This window comes from Sitodiplosis mosellana, unplaced genomic scaffold, assembly GCF_009176505.1.
Source record: "Sitodiplosis mosellana isolate CC-2019 unplaced genomic scaffold, AAFC_SMos_1.0 Smas_scaffold_1, whole genome shotgun sequence".
Lineage (NCBI taxonomy): Eukaryota > Metazoa > Arthropoda > Insecta > Diptera > Cecidomyiidae > Sitodiplosis > Sitodiplosis mosellana.
The window spans coordinates 9,985,519-10,005,883 of NW_022595244.1; the positions used below are offsets into that span (position 1 = coordinate 9,985,519).

The window sequence follows — 20,365 nt, forward strand, 5'->3', positions numbered from 1 at the left end:
TCAGTAATATTGTAGGATCTGAATTCATATTTTGCTTATAACTCTCAAATAGGTTAGGAAATTAATTCAATTTTCACCAAACAAAATTGGTTTGCCGTAAAAACGATCAAAATTCCCAACACAAAAACTCAATCAAGTTTAAGCTCGGTTATTGGCTTGACGTCGATAATATTATTCGCATTGATTATGCACATAAATGCGCCGGTTTATATCGTCACTGATTCATTTTACACGAGAGAATAGTGGTTTTGAATATTTTAGCCGACATTTATCATCACTGCTCTTTCTCGCTCGCTCTCTCTCTCTCTCTTGCCCGAATTTTGATCGCATAAATTAAACAAGAGCGCATTAAAGTGCATTATCCGAATGCATTAATCACATACAAAAGCGATGGAAATAGAAACATTTTCGTACTGTACATAGTCATCATGGGACACATAAAATTCAACTATATTTTCAAATTGCATGCTTTTGATGCGAAACGGGGGAAAGTGTGTGCGTGTGCTTTTGTGACCCATCGGAATATCGAGCTCTGTATTTGCATATTATATTTTATACATACACATGTCTCAACAGAATATGCACGGAATATTCCGGCATAAAACATTTGTGCGCATAAAAGTAATATAATCTCTTATTTTGCTTTGTAGGCGACGATTGAGCTATTGATTCGGCTCATAAAAAATGCCATCATCAATATTCTATTGGCATTATATATTTAATGCGATTCAAAATGAATGGTTATTTAATGTTCAGCGATTTGCGATTAGATTATATGTTTGCACAATGTGTGAATATTTCTCTGCACTCAACATGTTGATGAATTCAGCTAATTAAATCGTCTGTTAACCGACAAAAACTTGTTTAATGGTTACATGGTTCTCGCACACGCATTCATTCATACATTCATCACTATTCAGTAGGTGTGTGTTCAAATTTTGGGATTTTGCTGTCGCCACATAAACCGCCACCGCACACGGTCGGAAGGCCAACAGTTTTTGGGGGTGTTAATTGATAAAATTCATTTTTGATTACGCGTCGGTGTGATCACGTAGATAAGTAGTAAAATAACCGCCAAATGTGTATGGGTATATGAAATTCGTTATACTAACACAATTACAACCGCATATAACATAGTCAGCCGGTGTATAAAAGTTGAGCTCATTTCATGGAATAATGGAAAAAAGGAACAAATTGAAGAGATGAAAACTTTTTATTTTCTAGGTTAATTGCAAAATCATCATATTTTTCCTCATTTTCCACAAATTGATTTAATTATTTTTTGAAAAAAAAGTATAAAACAACACTAAATCTCATTGAATACATTTTCTTTTGCAGATGGCTTAACTCAACGTGCATTCGAAAATACAGCTGCTCATATAAAATGTAATGTTTCAACACATTTGCCCAACGATCAAGCGCTATTAGTCGTTTGGTATAAAAATAATCTTCCAATTTACAGGTAAATTGATTCAGTTGTTGATTTAAAATTGCCAAATTGAATTCGGGTAATGCAGTTGGCGTGTTCGCGCATTTCGGCACGGCTGCATGTTGATTATTTAATGGGTTTGGTTAATGAAATCAATTCAACATAATAATTGACTGATTCTAAGTGGAAAATTTAAGTTACATGTAACGTAAATTGTTGCCAATCTGCTACACCAATTGTCAATCAATATGTCATTTCTAGTTTTTTTTTTCAATCGATATTTCATGTCATTAAATTGTTATAAACACGTTTGATAAAGAAAGAGAGCGAAATTATGTGACATTTAAAGTTAACTACATGCTAATTGCATTTCACAACTCATCAAATTGCAGCTATGATACACGTACTTCGTTGGTGCCATCACATTGGACCGATACAAATATTATGGGAAACAGGACAATTTTTCGAGCCGGTCGACGTGAACCAGCGGAATTAATAATAAAACAAGTTAAGGTAATCATGTCATTCATCATAATAACACTTTTCACACCCATCCATCTACCCGTTTTGGTATAACGGATTAAAAGAGCATTTAAACCGGAATTTATGAATGGCTGCGAGCTATTTTCACACAAAACAGACATTTTTTTTACTCCTTAGCATTTTCATAATATAGATAAATGTTTCATGCTTTTGTAACGCTATCTCTTGGCATTTGAAATCATGGCATGTAAGTGGCATCCTGAGTGCAACCGAGGAAGAGTGTATGAAAGAGAAGATAGAGCGAAAGAGCCAGTCAACAAACTACGAAAACAAATATTAAATTATTTCAATAATGCCATCGTTTTGGTATTCCACTTGCCATAGTAATCATATGAAACATTTTGCGTCCATATATTTCAATTTTGTGTGTGTGCCAACAGCATCACCACTACGGCGATAACAGCGTGAAGGTATGTGGCACTGACACCGACTACAATGTGTGAGCAAACGATTTTCAGTAATACATAAGATTTTTGGCCATCATCCAAGAATGCAGTTACTTTGCCCGCTTTTATCCACTGTATGTGTGAATTGCGAAGGCAATGCTCTCTGGTAGCTCGCTTTGATAAATTCCATAACATCTTTTTTGGTCGTTCGCCTGTATTTGGCTACTGTTTGTCTGCTACACTACAACGAGCATTCCATTATGAGAACGCATTTGTGTCATCATCATTGTAAAAAATTACTCATTCTCTCTCCACTATTCCAATATTACGAATTTTACATTTGCACTATTTTTATGGTTCTCATATTTTCACATAATGACCATCGTAACGCATACCACATACACACTCACTCACACACCCCGAGTCGAGTACCCGCACCGTTTTCGTCGCAAACGACAAAACATTGTAGCCATTCGCTCGCATAAGGACATAAACTATAAGTCTGTGTCATTTAGCCGAAGGAATGTTATAAAATTGCGTTTGAACGGAGCCCTACGAAAGCAAAAGTGAAAAAATGGCTGCACACCGATCTCATTGCCATGGTTGCCTCTACCGCTGTCGCCGTTCGTCGTTGAATAGTTCAAAAGCAAGAAAATTAATCTCTTGAAAATGTGCCATACCATTTTAACTCCCTAGGGGCAATTCACATTCACGAATGCCATTGCCATTCGCAGAATAAGAGGCATTCGTGCCTGTTTCGCCATGTATTTGGATTGCCGCGCGATCATTCGCGCGACGCTCCATAGTGAATGTATTAACACATTCGCACAAGCATTCGTAGCCATTCGCGGACTTGTGTTCACTCAAACGTCAGTAGCGATTGAGCGCTAAAAACGCCATAAGCAATGAGTTCACGTGTGTTTCAGATATTAGAAAAGAAATTAGCCGAAAAACAACCGGCAAATTTAGAAAAAATCATAATAAGTACTGGACTTGAATGCGAAACTGCTCTGTTATCCATTGATTCTAAAAGCATTAGCGATATAGAAGAATTTATAAACGAACATAAATTTTATTTGAAATATACGGCATACGAATATTGTCTGGCAAATAAGTCATTAATTTTGTCGATACGAAAAGTCTTGAATCGCTCCACCATAAATAAAAAACAAAACAAAATCAGTGTAAAACAGTATTTTCAAACGAAGTATTTTTGAGTTTTTCTAAATTTTCGTTCACAAATTCTTCAATATCGTTGATAATTTCACGGTCAATTAACATTAGCGATGACTCCGTGTCAAACGCACTTATTTCCAAAATTATTTTGATATCAACTGGAATTGTATTATTGGAAAATTTCACTAATTCAGAAAAAAGTTTTTCTATGCCCTAAAAATAAAATGTATGATATAATTTTTATATAAAATTAGCCTCAATAATGTTCTGTTTACCATTTTAACGACTTGAATTTGCACTGTTTTGACAAGTGTTTTGAAATGTCGTTCAGTTCTAGCTGCATTCGTGCATTCGCAATGCTACTCATTTGAATAGCACACTCATTTGCAGTGCCATTCGTAACCATTCGCGGACATTCGCGAATGCTTGTATTTAAATACATTGAATGGTTCCATTCGCATTCGCACGCATTCGTAGCATTTGCAAATGTTTGTATCTAAATGCACGTACTACCATTCGCCCATTCGCACAACTGGCACCATTCACAGTTCGTGAATTGCCCCTAGTTAACTCCATCCATTTAAACGTATGACACATACACGGCTGATCCATTTTCAACGCTACATACATTTTCATTAAAAACAGGGATATTTCAAAATTAGCCATAATAACGAGTGTTATCAGAACGATTGACATAAAAAAAAGCTCAAAAAGAGCTATTTTAATTTTTCGTCCCGGAAATTGTCTGTCGCCGGAATTCCACGGTTGTCAAAATTTGTACAAATTGCAACGCCCAAGCGGAGCGAACAGGAAAATAATGACTGACTGAGAACATGTATGTTTTATTGCAGCAGAAAGCGATGCAATTTATGAAAAATGAGTGTCAAAAGCAAAAGTTCGTAGACTCAAAAAGCTCTTGACAAATATTGGATTTGCGCCTAATGACATTGCCTTTGATTTCCGTCCACATGCAACACTCACAAGCATTACGCTTTTAATTGGTACGCGCACTCCTTCGAATAAAAGCTTTTTTTATGGAATTGACTTTTTTCCATTTGAATTCTTCAAAGAGATGTATTTTAATGCATGGCCGCGTCCATACGACTTCAAATTGTGTTTTAATTCACAGCAAATGATATTTAAATAAAGAGCAAATGTACGTATGATGAATATATGTGAATGGCAAGCTCATCGCTGGGAAATGTCTCATCTTTTTCTTGAAGATAAAATGAGGAAATCCAAACAACTTCTGCGCCATTGAGTCGAGATGGAGAGAGAGAGAGAGAGAGAGAGAGAGAGGAGAGAGAGAGAGAGAGAAAGAGAGAGAGAGAAACTGACGGATTCCATCTGAGATGCCATGGGATTGTGATTCCGTTTTCATACAACTCATCTTCTTGTGTTTGCTTTACATTTCGACGGATTATATTACATTTCACCATTCTCTTTTTCTCAAGGAAAGCATTCCTCACACAATTCATGATATTGCTCAAGATTCTTGTGCTGCTTTTTATATCAACAAAACTCACTTAAAACGCTGATTGTCAAACTTTTCTATATTTTTTTTCTTCATAAAATAAAAATTCAATGTTGACACAATGAGCTTATGTATGTCTGTATGGAAATGATGTTGAAATTTTAGCTCAGAGACAATATAATATTTATTAGACATGTTCTGTTTGATTACAACTGGTTATTACATTTTTGCTTCCTCATTTAGGCTGAAGATACGGGAGACTTTCGATGTAGAGTAGATTTTAAGTTATCACCGACGAGAAACAGCGTTGTAAACTTAGAAGTTGTAGGTGAGTAGTGTTTAATTCAAAGGCAATTATGGCCTATGTGTTTTTATGAAGGACGATAAATTCCATGGAATAAAACCAATTACAATCTAGAACATTTTTCGAACATAACACCAAATAATTCGATTGTTTTTTTATTCTCTTTCTACGAAAATGTGTATTTCCAGTGCCACCACAAAAGCCAAAAATTCTGAACGAACGTGGTGAAATGATTCAATCGTTGGCTGGTCCGTACGACGAAGGAAGTGATATGGTATTGTTGTGTGAAGTACGTGGCGGTTCACCACCGCCCAAAATTCAATGGTTGTGGAATGGAAAACCGCTCGATAGCACGATGTTGGATTTTTCCTTTGCATCAACGCAAACGAGTAAATTAGTCATAAAAAATGTGTCACGCATGCACCAACACTCAATCATAACATGTCGAGCTAGCAATTTTCCAAAAACCGAAACAACGACTAATGTTACCATTGATTTGCTATGTAAGTAGATATTTTTTAGATTCAAAAATCAATGTTTGTCAGAGAGAGGAAAAAGCAACCAATTTTTCCATGAATTTATTATTTGGCTCATTAACGAATAAAAATGTCGTATTCGAATAATTTAATGATAATTTGAGGTTGATTTAAACGATGATATTTTGCTTTTTAAAGACATATACTCTAAAGCAGGAAGTGGTGGGGAATTTGGGAATCGAATTCAATTGGTCAATAATAATATTTGAATTTAGAATGTGTTCATGTGGCTGTTGTGTTCGTGATGAAAATTGAAATGCAACAACTGTACATATTCCGTGCTTACTGTACGCCTATGCAATTGGTGGAAGCGCAACTCCCATACCCTACCTAAAATTATTTCCATTTGTTCGTTCGTTAAAGGTTCTGTTTGATCGTCAATTATTTCGCATATTACTATTATCGACACCCAAATCAAAAAAAACCAATTAAGCATTGTACACAATACATACAAACCACACGCAGGCCATTCATAATATATCACATTTCTTCTTGGTAATGCTTTGTAGAACCTTTTTTTTATATGATTAAATTGATTTAGCTAAACTATTGTATTGTCACATATTTTCTGGAGCTAATTTTCCGTGAGCGTGTCAAAGTGTTTGGTTTATTCTTTTTTCTTCATATTTCTCTTTCGCTCCAAAGTCATCATGCGATATTTGTTCGGAATTATTATGGAAGGGAAATGGGAACTTAGTGGGATTTCAGTTATTTCCCCGACGGCCAACACCAAATCTCCAACATCGATATGCACATAAATTCGAATCCATTTTAACCACAGTGTGCATGTCGATTAAACGTTTTGTTATTCACATCACACAACCCGAAAAATTACACCAACACTCAAACACCATATAATGGTCATATGGGACGCGCTTCAACCTAATGAATCGCTATTATTTATTATTAGCTTAACATTATTGTGTTCTGAATTCGTTCATTAGTCATCACACATTGGATGGATGAATGAATGGAATAATTTTGTGTTATTTTCGTGTCTTTTCCATATTATTATTGCTCGTCTTTTCGACCGACCATCGCCACCACCATAACAATAGCATTCATTGAAATGATAATATTTTTGGGGAGCTTTGTTTGGGAAAATGTGTATTGTTAGTTTCTAAAGCACACACGCACACCTCAAGTAAATGTATACAATTGTGGCTAATAAAACGTTTATGAATATATCTAATTGCAGTGCGGCCATTGTCGGTGGATATTTTATTGAATAATCAGCCATTGTCAGCCGAACGGACATATGACATCGAATGCCAGGCAATTGGCTCGAAACCATCAGCCAAAATTACATGGTGGATGAATGGTGTTCAGTTGCGTAGCTTCCGAGAAAAGGTATGTCAATCGAAATGCCATTATTTATATACTCAAGTTATATCGTTTGCCAAATGTTATTCAATTGAAAATTCTCGACAAGTTGCATTGAAATGATGAAGTACAAATCAAATGATGGATTTCATTCGATGTGACCTTCAGTTCATTTGGGGTCGCTCAATTTGGAATGAACTGTGCTTGTTTTTTCTTTCATTGTGAATCGCAACGTAATGAAAAATGGCAGCTTTTCACATTTGCCACAAAGAAAGCTATCAATCGTGCTTAATGATACTTTTTATATCGGTCAGACCGGAAGGAAGGAAGCGAAACGGAAATGTGTATGTGGAAATGATTATATATAATTTGGCATACGCTCCAATTCGGTTGCCACGTTTTTCTGCCCGTTTATTTTGTCTCATTTGATGCGTAGCTGGCTCAAAAATAAATGTGTTTGTTTGAATTTCTTCGAATCGAATTGCCCATAAAATATGTGTGATTTTGTACCAAGCTAATTAGCACTTCGATGCATCGTTTGACGGATTTTTTCGATCAAATACATTGGATTTTTTACCATCATCAAATGGTATTAACCCTTTATCACATATCGGTTCCTAAAGTAACCAGATACGCCAGACGCTATAGCTATGAAACCACTGAATATATTTGCATTCTCGTTTGGAAACAAATGTAGGGAATTGAATTAGCTTTCATTTGATACTTTACATGCTACAATTGGCTGGCTGAATGGAAGGTTTTTTCTGTTCATGTACTGCTGTAAAAAAATTGCGAAATTATAGCAGAATTCCACATTTTTCCTCCTCTTATCTTGTTCATTCTTTTCAATTGTCAAATTAGGTCTCGTAGGACCAAAACACATCAATTTAACTTTCTGCATCATTAGTTTTATGAAATTTAATTTTTTCAAGCTTTTGTAGTGATTTGACACTTTTGACTCTTCTCCGATTTTCTCGACAAATACGCAATTTTTCAAAAATCTAAGTATGAAGTCTTTCTCTATTTATCATGGCACAAAACATATATCAAAATGATTCAAAAACAAAAAATTGTGCATCAAAGGGTTAAAGCGACGGTGTTTTCCATGCTAATAGGATTGGTTGAATATGTCAAAGGAGGATCAATATTCGATTTCAGATTCGAATTGGAATGGAGTAGAGTAGAGATGAGTGGAGCGCAGCGAAGCAGAGTGGAGTAAGTGGATCAGATCAAGCATTTGTGATTTATTCAATGGCATGAAAGACATGATCAACTCAATAATTGGAGCTTGTCAAACGATAAAAATAATGAAGCTCCCGAATTTCCAATTGAAATGTTGAGATTTTCTCTGTCGTTCATATTTCCAATCAATTTCGCTGATGGATTTTAAGCGAAATCCCATTGTCAACGCCATTTTAATGCAGTTCTTCGAGAAAATCTCCATAAATTATGGAATTCTGCACGAACATGAGTGTGGCTTTTAGAAAAAAAAAACTCAATTGAATTTTTTTCCCGTCTATTTTTTTTCTTCATCTTTTTGCATGTGTCATTCCATCTTTCATACGACATCGACAGGCATCGGATAATGGCAATGTAAGCGTATCGATTTTAAGCTTCACACCAACGCGTGAGGATAATGGCAAAGTACTCATTTGCCGTGCCATTAACGAAGTGATGAAACATAGTATTAAAGAAACCACACTGAAACTGAATATTTATTGTAAGTATTTTCGTGATATTTATGACATGGTGTTTATTTTTATTGGTCCAACTGGTGGAGTTTACAAATGGGTATAAATGGCATGACCGAATTCATCCGCACCAAAAACCGAATTAAATGCGGCAAACATAGGCCATGCCTCACCCACTCTTTCTCCATCTTAATTTACCCGTTGGATATCAACAAATGTACCGTGTGCTCCAGTTGGTATTCGTCTCTATGTCTCTGCTAATAGTTTCAATTAATTTCTAAAGCCCTGAAAACTAATTTGGTTCTGGTTCTGCCATTTGTTTCCATGTATTTGTTTGCAGTTTTGCCCATAATCCGGTTATCGCTTGGCTCAAATTTGAATCCCGATGATATCGAAGAAGGTAATTATTGCGAATTTCTATATTTTATTTACAAATGGGCTACACATAGCAGCCCGTCGACGTGCCGTTCGAATGTTTCTAATCAAATACGCCACACCGAATGGAGGTAATATCGTACATCTTCTTTATGGATTTCTTTGCTCCTCGCCCAGCCTATATAATGTGCTGAAAGCAAGCACCAATTTTGTGGTAATTTACCCAATATTGACGCCACACAAATATATAAATACGCTGTGCGAAATACCAAAGAATTTCCCAACGCCACACATAATATAGAAAGTCTTTGCTGCTTTTTATCGATTTTTTCTCCCATTCTCGTCTTCAGTCGAATGAATTTCCATTTCTTATTTGGTACCGTTTCGTTCTTCTTTCCCCTTCTTTCAGGCGATGACGTCTACTGGGAATGCAAAGGTAAGGATGATGATGCTTTTGTGCCGAGAATTACAACAACAATGACGGCGCAAGAAAGTGAAGCGTTTTTCTTCGCTTTTGTTCTTTGATTCCTTTTATTCCGCCCAACGCCAAAACAAGTGGAATATTGTTTTTTTGCCTCGCTTTTTTCTTCTCGAGCCTGTGTGCTTTTCACTTATGCCAACACGACCTGATTTTCACTTCATTCAGAAATAAAAACGAAAAACATACGCTTCTGTGAATGGCACAACCGACACTCCATGTGCGATGGCTGTGCCATACATACTGGAATATAGAATTACTATATACAACGTGAACAAAAGAAAATGAAATTTTGCCCATCGGTTAAAATGGACCGAGTGAAAAGTAGCAGCTCATGCACAAAATTAAAACTAAAGCATACACTTTATTAGTTTGGGTTTGTTTTTCGTAGCACTCAGGCTAGATTCAATGTTGTCATTGCTCGAAGAAGGAACTAAAACGAATGAGAAAAAAAAAAACAAACTAAATAATCGTCTACTCATTTTCACTTTTTTTTCTCATTTTTTTCTCTAGTTCATGCCAATCCTCCTGCGTACAAAGTGGTTTGGAAACATAATGTAAGTTCATTTTCATAAAATATCGCATAAAACGGCGTTTAGTAGTTACTTCATTGTGTATTTTCCCCTTCTCATTTCTACAACAACACGTAAAAAAGCACTTAACATTTTTGATGTTGCGCTTTTTATCACAAAACCACCGAGTTGATGTCATAGTTTCTGTTGTACTCGTATGTATGTGTAAATGGTTTTTTTTTCTGTCTGTCAGTGTAACATATGCAACGAAGGACTAAGCACTCATTTATTGTCATTTTGGCAGTAATGTTGACAGGCTGATGGTCGAGCAGAAATTACATTAAAAAAATAATATAACATTCAAACTGATTTTATAATGTTTATAATGGGGAAATTTATTAAATCGGCCCCGATGAACATTGAATTCAAGTACGCACTCATGTAATAATGGATCAAAAGTACAAAATATGCTCCAACATGTTCATTTTATTATGGCATTACCCAAGCGTAATGTAGCTAACGAATATAACAACATTCCTTCTTCTTTGACCCCACACCCCACCTCCGTCACTCACAACGCGCATGCAAATTACATCTAAACGAAAGAACCTATTTTGCCCATTCGCTGTGCTCGATTCATTCTAACGCACGAATTTTATCTAACTCAATGCGATTTCGAACATTTGAAATGTGAATTCACGTGTATTACGTATCGTTTTAGCGTGTGAGCGCATCATGTGGCTGTTAGTATGTCAGGAATTGGTTATCATTATAATTTCTAATATGGGTTTGCGTTTAAAATTTTAAAATGTTCAAAAACGGTTGTTGAATTCACGGTGAAACGTTTTTGCCGCTCAATATTTGCCATTCGGAATTGGAGTTGGGAGAAAAAGCACCACTGGTTATCGCTTGTGCCAAATGGAATTCGTACAGTTTTCATATATTTAAATGTGTACGGCGCTCGTGATCGTGCCAAAATCATTTTTTATGGGAGCAACCATTCTCCACTAGTTGTATTATAATATTTGTTTTATGTTATTGCTTGGATTATGCACGCAAAATACGTACAACAGTTCGGAGAGACGAGCGGAGTGTATAAAATATAATTACAATATGTTTCAAATGTTGTGACTTGTGTAAACGAATGAGGAAAGGAGGGAAGGAGTGAATTGAAATTTTGTTGAAGATACTAAAATGGTACACACTTTTTTAAAAGTGACAGATAAAAAGTATTACCAGATGTCACTTATACGCGAGTTAATTTACATTTAGTAATGAACGAACGGAAAATTAACAATTTTTTATTTAGGGGAAATTGGGGAATTCCGGGCCACAGTTTATTTTTCGTTCATAACTTTGTGATAAATATACTTTTCTTCAAAATTAGAATATCTCAGTTGTAGTACGCCTCAAATCCTACCATTTGGGTCTTCTCACTTATAAAAATTCAACTTTTCTAAAAAAAAATTGGTGGTTGGCAAAAAAAGTACGTTTTCGACATTTTCAAAAATCATGGGGAATTGCGGGCCACTTCATGGATTGACATAAAACTGACAATATATTGGTGAAAAATGTTTATTGATCGTTCGGAATGACAAAAGAAATTATTTTATATGAAATGAAATTGAAAAAATCGTAAAATGAAGATCAAAATTAGTCCGATAATTCGCAAGTAGCGCATGTAAAAGAGCTGGTCGTCATATTGGCGCATTTCAAGTGAACTGCTTGGTCGCATGAATCGCAATGAATTGAATTATTTCGATTGAGCTTCTTTGGCATGTTTTCCTTGCAAATGATGCAGATCAAAACATCTTCTTCTTCTTCAGTAGAAGATTGAGTGCGCTGTTTCTTCTTTGACGTGGTTGATAACACGTGGTTGTTACTGCACGGGCTTTGCGCTTCTTTGTTGCTGGTGGTTTTGTTTTTGCATCCTTTTGTTGTTGCTTTTTTTCCAATTTCTGGCTCTTGACTTCAGCTTTCTGACGCAATCGGGCCACAACCTCTGGCGATGTTAAAATGCTTGTTTTCATTGGCTTTGGGCCAAAAATATATGTTTAAAAAGGACACATAACAGATATTTTGTCGAAATTTGGCTTGAAAAACATTGAATGTGCAATAAACATGCGTTTTGAACTCATCTAATGTCAAAAATGTAGTGGCCCGTAATTCCCCAGAAAAAATGGCCCGGAATTCCCCAAATGTTCATAATTACAAGATGGTTGCGCATGACTCACTCAATGTATCTTTATGCAAAATTCCTTTTGTGAGGCGAAAGAATAATGACACACCATAAAAAAAAACATACTTACCTGAATTTATTATCGAAAAAAGGTCGTTTAAAATATGCAAACACGATGATCAGAAAAAAATATTTTGGAATTTTTGTAAATGCACTTATTGCAGAGAGCTCACAGCACGTGTTCACGCGTCGAGTAGTGATAGGAAACTGATATTAGGCTAAGACAAGACAAATGAAGCAATTTGGACTTGTCTAACTATTCAAGTGACAGAGAAAAGTCGGGTGGCCCGCAATTCCCCATGGCCCGGAATTCCCCAATTCCCCCTACATTTTTGGGTTATCTAGTGTCAGATGTCAGATGTCAAATGTTTGGCGATTAATTGATATCAGGCAATACTTTCAATCTGTCCATTTTGAGTGTGTAAGTGCATGTCGGATTGAGTGATGTGTGTCTGAGGACGAAGAATGTCGGAAATGAGAGTGGGTTTTGTGTTGACGCATTGGCGCATCAACGGAAGTGTCGCATAATTTCAAATCAGATCATTGTTGTGCCCATGCTCTACCACTAATATTATTCTCTCATTTTAAAACAAAACAACATCCTCAAAAGGGTAATTGTTGTCGGCACATATGCACAGTGCACATCGGCAATAGAGCTCATACAATGTATATTGTACGACGGAGGCTCCGAAAGCTTTTCAATTGTGTTCTGTGTACCTAGTAACAATTGACTTTTTGTTCGGTTGCTTTTAATTTTTTGATTCAATTCCCTAAACAATGTCCATGTCATTCGTGGCAGCATCATAGCGAGCACATACATGAAAACACTGACTAATGAGCAAAATTATCTTGGATCTTTTATGTGATTTGAATGCGAACGAGAATGTGAATGTGAGTGTGTTTGTGTTTTCATATTGTTGTTAGGGTAACGCGCGTGTGCGACGTAATTCGCTGTCTATCTGGATGTAATCATGCGATGTGAGGTCATGCCATGATAACCGATGTCAAATTATACATTTGCCAAGCGGCCCCGTTCTCTACTCGATGAGGTTTTTTTTATGTGTATAATATACAATAAGCTTTGCCAAACCATGTGCTGTTCGTCTTGTTGTTATTAAAATGGGCAAAACGACAGCAACCGACCATTATGAGGTTCACTCACTTTGTCCCTGTGTGTGTGTGTGTGTATATTTCTTTTATCACTCACTCTCGCTCCGCATCGACCGTTGATGCGTGCAACCCAAAATGACCAAAGGTTTTTTTACTTATGCCGGCTTTGCCCGGAATTTGTGTCTAGGTCGTGCAAACAGAACACCATTTTGCCCTTTGCAATCTACTAAAAATGTTATTAAACATTTACACATTCAGCACTGTCAAAAGATGGCCAACACACACACGCACATAAAGAAGCACAAAAGGTTCTTCACTTTTAGACAATGGATATTACATTAAAAATCGTACGTGCAACCCGTCATGTATGCTCCGTACGAATAGAGACTGGCCTGTAAATTAGTTACCATTTTAATTCCTTGTCATTGCATTAAGTAATTAGAATTGGAAAATTGCTTTTGGGATTTCATGTCAGGCCATCAATAAACTTTTTTTTTCGTTGTGTCTGTCACACCACCAACTGCACCGTTTCGTTTCGTTTGCTTTAATTTTAACCTCATACTGTCTCGCCCAATCGAATTGAACCATATTTTATTGCGGTGTCTCGTTTTTTTTTCTTTCTTCTCTTGGATTTTCTGGGTCTTGTTTTCATTCATTTTCGGTGTTGTCTGTTGATTAAAGCCCCATATATATTGGCCTATTCGACGTGTGATATCAAATTGAAGTCATAACGGCACAGCGTTTGCACGTAGCAACCGCATAATTGGTGTGTATGCCAAAAAGCCACATGCCGGCCGCAAAATTACAGATCCGGTTGCCATGAAAATGTGGCAACGGATAAAAGAAGACGAAAAAGAGGAACTCATCAAAGATCAGAGGAAAAATGGTTTCAATACAAAATCTGTATTGACCGAGGCATTTACTCTGCGAATGAATGGAGCGCAAATGAAACAGAACCAATAAATTCAATGTTGTGACCAAATTGAATTCCATGATTGAATAATAAAAGTGGCCAAAGATTTAGGTGGCGGTGTTGTCTTGGCGGTCTGTTAATGGCACGAGATCGTATCAGTTAATTTAAGAGGTTTTATGTGATTTGTCGTTGTCGACGTCGTTGGCTTGAATATGTCCATTGATAGACATTACGCTTGATGTGTGTTTTCTCGACCATTTATTTGCCTGTCTGTTGTACCCTTCCAAGCGTTCACTGCTTTTTTTATGCTATTTATATGTGTACGAGTATATATCCTGCGGAAGTTTTTTCAATCTGGTTTTTTCCTCTCTTTCTCTCTCTCTCTCTCTCTCTCTACTCATAACAGAATCAAATTGTTCAACACAATCCGAAGGTTGGTGTGATAGCGAGCAGCAATGATTTGGCGCTACAGAGTGTGCAGATTCATCAAGCTGGCAACTATACATGCATTGCATCAAATGTCGAGGGAGATGGTGAAAGTAATACGCTTGAGCTGAAAGTGATGTGTACGTAATTTTATACGCCATAGAATACGATTGGAATAACAGTGATGAACATTGAATTACGCATTGCCATAACAACAGGAGTGTGAAAAGCATTCGCAAACAGAACGAATGATGCTCACGATGGAACGAACGACAGATAGAATGGGAGAAATGCACATAAATAGCAAAAGCACAAAATCATCATATGATTAAGACATTGAGCATTCTTTTTGCGCGTTGCGATTTATTCACTCATATGAAATGTTTTACTTCTACCACACTTGTGATTGACGATATGTTTTCCCTTTCTCTCTTGTATTTGTTTTTCTTGCGTTTGACATACGATCTGTATAGACCGGCCGTTGTGTCGAAGTGACCAGAAACGGATATATGGAGTGGCACGAAATGAACAGGCAAGAATCTTGTGTGAAGTGGATGCATATCCACCGCCAACCGCCTTCAAGTGGTCATTTAACAATACGGCCGAAACCATTGATATGCCACAAAATGGATTTGAAAAACATTCGAAATCCTCTTCTCGTTTGGCCTATACACCAGTCAAGGTTTGTGTCTAATTATTTTCCTTTATTTTATTGCCAAAACACACACATACACAACGGAATTGTATATATGTGTATTTTGTTGATATGGACCTAAGTTAATTTAAAATGACTTCAGCATTTACTAAATGTTGATATTTAACATTGAGATGTTGCATGATAAATGTAAATTAGCATAAATACTTTATATTTATTAGACAGCGCATCGGTCACAAATCCATCTACAATGACACGAAGTTTGTGTGTTTGTGTATGTGACAGTCATTTGGTATGGTTGGTAGGGCATTTAAATCATTCAAGCAATGGCTTGCATTCTGATTAGTAGTAATTCATTTCGGAAACATTGACTACGAAATGTTTTAATGAATTAGATATTAGTTACATTTGAAGTGGCACGTATGTGCGCCTTTCGTGGCTCATTGATTTTGTGATATCGTTTCAAATGTCGGTTGACCGACTATGATATTGTCACACTTATTCCCATTCCCATAACGAATTTCGTATTTCGAATTCAGGTGGAGATAAGATGTATGGCTCGTGATTAGACAGAATAATGCCAATATAATTGTGTATTGAAGCCAAGTGTAATTACAACATAATAATATCAGAATCGTGTTCAGCTATGATTCAAAATAGCCTGGCTGGATAGATCAATTGACCTATCAATCAGTCATGCGATCTAATTTTCAAACATTCAGTGAACTAAGCACACGATTTCCGACCACAATTTGTAACACATAGACATGCATCAAAAATTTGTTATGCATTAGCCATAGTTTGGGCATAGATACATTGTACGCATAGAACAAAGCAGTAGCGCTTCATTTTCGAGTTTTTAATTAGACGCAAATTTGGAGAAATGATTTTGAGAGAGAATATTGTTGAGAGAAAAGCCAAATTCCACGTTCTTATCTGAACATGATTTTCAATCAGACTTTGACTATTGATTCAGGAATTTCAGAATGTTATTTTGTTGCATATATTTCAAATACGTACGCAACAAGAGTTTGCCAAACCGAATTTCATTCCCAAATCATGTAAACGGATGTAAAATGGGAATTTTCTATTGAACACATTATGTGCTAAAATCTCGATTGAAAACCAATACCTAGGAAATGGATTACGGTACGTTGATGTGTTGGGCGGATAATGCTGTTGGTCAACAGAAAGAACCGTGCGTATTCCATATAATTGCTGCTGGAAAACCCGACTCACCCTACAATTGTACGCTGTTGAATCAAACATCAGACGGATTGGAAGTGGATTGCAACGAAGGTAGATACAAACACAAGCATTTCGAAAATTTTTATACTTTCTTTTACATTCATTATACTTCAAATATCAAACATTGTTAAACGCTTCTTATTCGGTCTCTCTCGAAGTACCAATATCATGCATTCATTTAAAGTCAATTCAAATGTTATGAAAAGTCAAAATTGAATTCCTCCCCTTAATCCAATTTTCATCACTCCAATTCAACTCAACATTGGTTAGTACTTAAACGGAGTTTCGGTTTCAATTTATCATTCATGTTATTCGTTTTTATGCGGAAAACTTGGGAAATACAAATGAGTTTGTGTGTTTGTTTGTTGTAAACACCAAAATAATCACATCAAATACCCGAAACATGGTTTATTCATGATGAAAACAAACTGTTTTCCTTCACTCGAGTGGATTAGAATGACATATATAATATTTGTTGGGGCCGTTTTTAAATAATAAATTTTTCCAAGTGTTTCAACATTGTCACGCATTCATGTTGATTTCAAAACCGACGCCTTACGGTTGTTTGTCATTATTAATTTTGTCTTGTCATTGTTTCATTTATCGTTCTGTTGGTTTTACATATTTTTTTTCATCTAACGATTCGGTTGACTTGTTAAAAATTCAACAAATTTTGTTGTGTTTAATCGAAAATTGAACCGAAAAAAAAGGTTTCGATGGTGGTCAACGGCAATGGTTTCGTATGGAAATTATCGATCAACAAACTGATATTTTGATAGCGAATTTGTCATCGTTGCAACCGACATTCGTTGTGAGCGGTTTGGATTCGGAACGTTTGCTCAAAATAGCTGTGATGGCCATCAACTCGAAAGGTGTTAGCGATCGTGTCATTTTTGAAGCGCAAACATTGAAAGCAGCCGAAAAACGAATGGGTAAGTGTTCATTTAGTTGTGTTCCATTTGTTCATTCGTTAATATTCGATTAGTTAGCCCGTCATCAATGCAGGAATGCCTAATTATTGATTATTTACCGTTTTGCCTCGGTCAGAAATTCTATTTAGCGGTTATCAGATCATCGGTTTAATTAAAGGACGTCAGCTACCTAATTATTATATTTCTTCATTTTGAGGCTCGCAATTGTCATCGTGTAGTGCCTTTCATTCTTGTTTTTTTTTCTACTCTTTTTCCATAAAAAATTTTTTTGACCCATATTCGGGAGCCGAAGTGATTTTAAGTTTGGTAGAAAGTAAAACAATAGAGAAAAGAAAGTTCCATTTGCAACAGAAAAAAAAGTCGAGTTAAAAAAAACCATTGAGTAGCAGAAAACAAAAAGTTTCAAGCACTCATGTTGTGTCGACAGCATTTTTGTAACACGCTGAACGTGGCGAATCTCGCGAGAGCCTTAAATTCCGAATTTAATTCGTTTATTCAGTGTTACACTATACCCAAGCGTCATGCGACAACAAGATTTATTCATCTTTTTCCTCTAGAATAGAAAATAAGCTCTTTTCCATCCATTGATTTATTAATCTTGTTCTCTGTTTATGCCATTCGCCCCCCCCCCCCCCTCTCGCTGCCTTTCGTTTATTTTCTCTTTCTTTTTCTTTTTCTTCTCGACATTGCTATGCGAAACACTAACGACGTTTCATTGTTCGTGACCATATCTACGGAATCATCAATCGCATTTGTAGGCCCCAACGCTCAATTTGAACTAACGCCCGTTCTATCGATTGGCATATTTATCGGTGTATTAACGGCACTTGTGTGCATTGCATTTGGTACAGCACTCGCGCTAAAGCTCCGCACATCCGAACAGTTGCGCCGACGTCGACTTCATCAACCGAACGATTCACAATTCGATAAACCGTTTTCAACACGTCCGGGAAATTTAGCAATTAAAGATAAAATTTCATTACCGCTCGGTGTTGGTGACTTAGACGATATTTACGATGATAAAAATCCAGATGTCGTTCCGTATAATGAAGGTAAGGATTCTTTCTGCTAATTCACACGTATCTCTTTTAACCTTTTTCTACCAACAACAACAGCTTAAATGTGTATATGTGTATATACACGAATTTGATTTTTGTCTAAATAATTTCGGGTGTTTGTCGTTCGACTTTAATTTTTGGCCTATGTGCAATTTTGGGCTGGGTGAATCTCATTTGAGCTTCACGTTAAAATGAGTTTGAGTCAAAAGATTGAAGATAAGCATCGGATAAAAATGCTACGAACTTATGTTTGGTATTCGTGTAGTAAAAAGACGACGCGGGCAAAATTTCGCTCATGAAGATGTTTTGTACCATTCGTTTCCTTTTTGCCTTGAAACAATTCGACGAACAGACATTAGCTTTGTACCGATTTAGTGTCGTGTTCAAGTGTGGAACGTGTTCGATGCGACAATTGCTCATGAAATAAATCGTAATGATTTTTATTGGGTCGATTGTTCTCGCCATCGAAATAATTTACTTGGGATGTGTTTTTCGGTTTCTCTGGATTTAATTGATTTCTCTCGTTGAACACGTACCGGAATTGAACATTTGCGCCCGTTCCTATCCACACAGAATGTGACACTTGCAACATTCGATCGCATTAAATGATTTCAAACCAAAGTTCCAAGTAAAACCCTTCATTTATGATTGTGATGGGGTTAATTACACTCATTATAAAGCATTTCCTTGCGTTATTTGTAGCACAGTGCACAAGTGAAAGACCATTTTTATCATTTGGTTTGCAACTAATTCCACATCGAAATTCAACCAACTCGACAATCTTCGTTCAATGGTGAATATGTGCAAATCCAGTCTAATGCCAGATTATTGCCTTACTTTTATGCACACGCGAACGAGAAAGGAACGGAAAAAATGGTTTGAAATTTAGTATTCATATCCATGGTATTATCAGTCCAATAAATAGCATTAATAAGCCGTTTCCTTCGTCTGTGAATGTGCATCGATTCACAGATTGTTGAAATGTGATTATGCCAATCCAACATGTGCGCCAAAGGCACATTCGGCGAGGGTGCTGGGGAAGGGGAATATCTGGCGCATATTCCAATAGTGATCATATTTCATTTTAAAATAGCGCTCGAATGGCCCACAGCATTTGCACCATCGTCAAACACCCATATCCGTTGCAATTTTCGAAACATAACTCCCTCTCCGCTCCCCATCCACCAACTGGCCATCAAATAAAATCATATTCGTTATTTTAATGCTGAAATGAAGCAAAAGCACAGTTTATACTTTATCGTTAGTCTCTTGTTTCCACTCTTCGCATACAGATCTTGACTGTAAATTAAAATCAGCCGCACAGACTCCAGCTGCAATGCACAATAATTTACACAACAATGTGCCGGAAATTCTGGGACGGAATAACGTTAACAGCTCTCAAATGTACTATAAAACGGTAAGTACACATTTCGCGAGTTGCATTATAATTTTAATATTTAAAATCGTTTCACAATCGTTGGATTGAGCGCACGGTCGCGCCCGCGCGCACACACACACGCTCTTCTTCCACTGACTTGATCGACACGGGTGAACGGA

The 20,365-nt window shown here is 36.5% G+C and overlaps 1 protein-coding gene across 2 annotated transcripts in view; it reads left to right on the top strand.

The window, feature by feature from the left end:
• The window catches only part of LOC129566097 (nephrin), a 45,026-nt gene that overhangs the window by 21,728 nt on the left and 2,933 nt on the right, over positions 1 to 20,365 (top strand). Inside the window, exons 3-17 of one of the 2 annotated variants that reach the window (XM_055441659.1) lie at positions 1,339 to 1,462; positions 1,822 to 1,942; positions 5,252 to 5,336; positions 5,501 to 5,815; positions 7,047 to 7,198; positions 8,747 to 8,891; positions 9,203 to 9,262; positions 9,647 to 9,673; positions 10,229 to 10,272; positions 14,896 to 15,055; positions 15,389 to 15,597; positions 16,707 to 16,869; positions 17,529 to 17,750; positions 18,509 to 18,802; positions 20,101 to 20,225. In XM_055441659.1, coding sequence (XP_055297634.1) covers positions 1,339 to 1,462; positions 1,822 to 1,942; positions 5,252 to 5,336; positions 5,501 to 5,815; positions 7,047 to 7,198; positions 8,747 to 8,891; positions 9,203 to 9,262; positions 9,647 to 9,673; positions 10,229 to 10,272; positions 14,896 to 15,055; positions 15,389 to 15,597; positions 16,707 to 16,869; positions 17,529 to 17,750; positions 18,509 to 18,802; positions 20,101 to 20,225 — 2,246 coding nt within the window. Of the gene's footprint in view, positions 1 to 1,338; positions 1,463 to 1,821; positions 1,943 to 2,196; positions 2,383 to 5,251; positions 5,337 to 5,500; positions 5,816 to 7,046; positions 7,199 to 8,746; positions 8,892 to 9,202; positions 9,263 to 9,646; positions 9,674 to 10,228; positions 10,273 to 14,895; positions 15,056 to 15,388; positions 15,598 to 16,706; positions 16,870 to 17,528; positions 17,751 to 18,508; positions 18,803 to 20,100; positions 20,226 to 20,365 lie in introns of those variants that run through there. The other variant, XM_055441670.1, reaches the window with a different exon arrangement.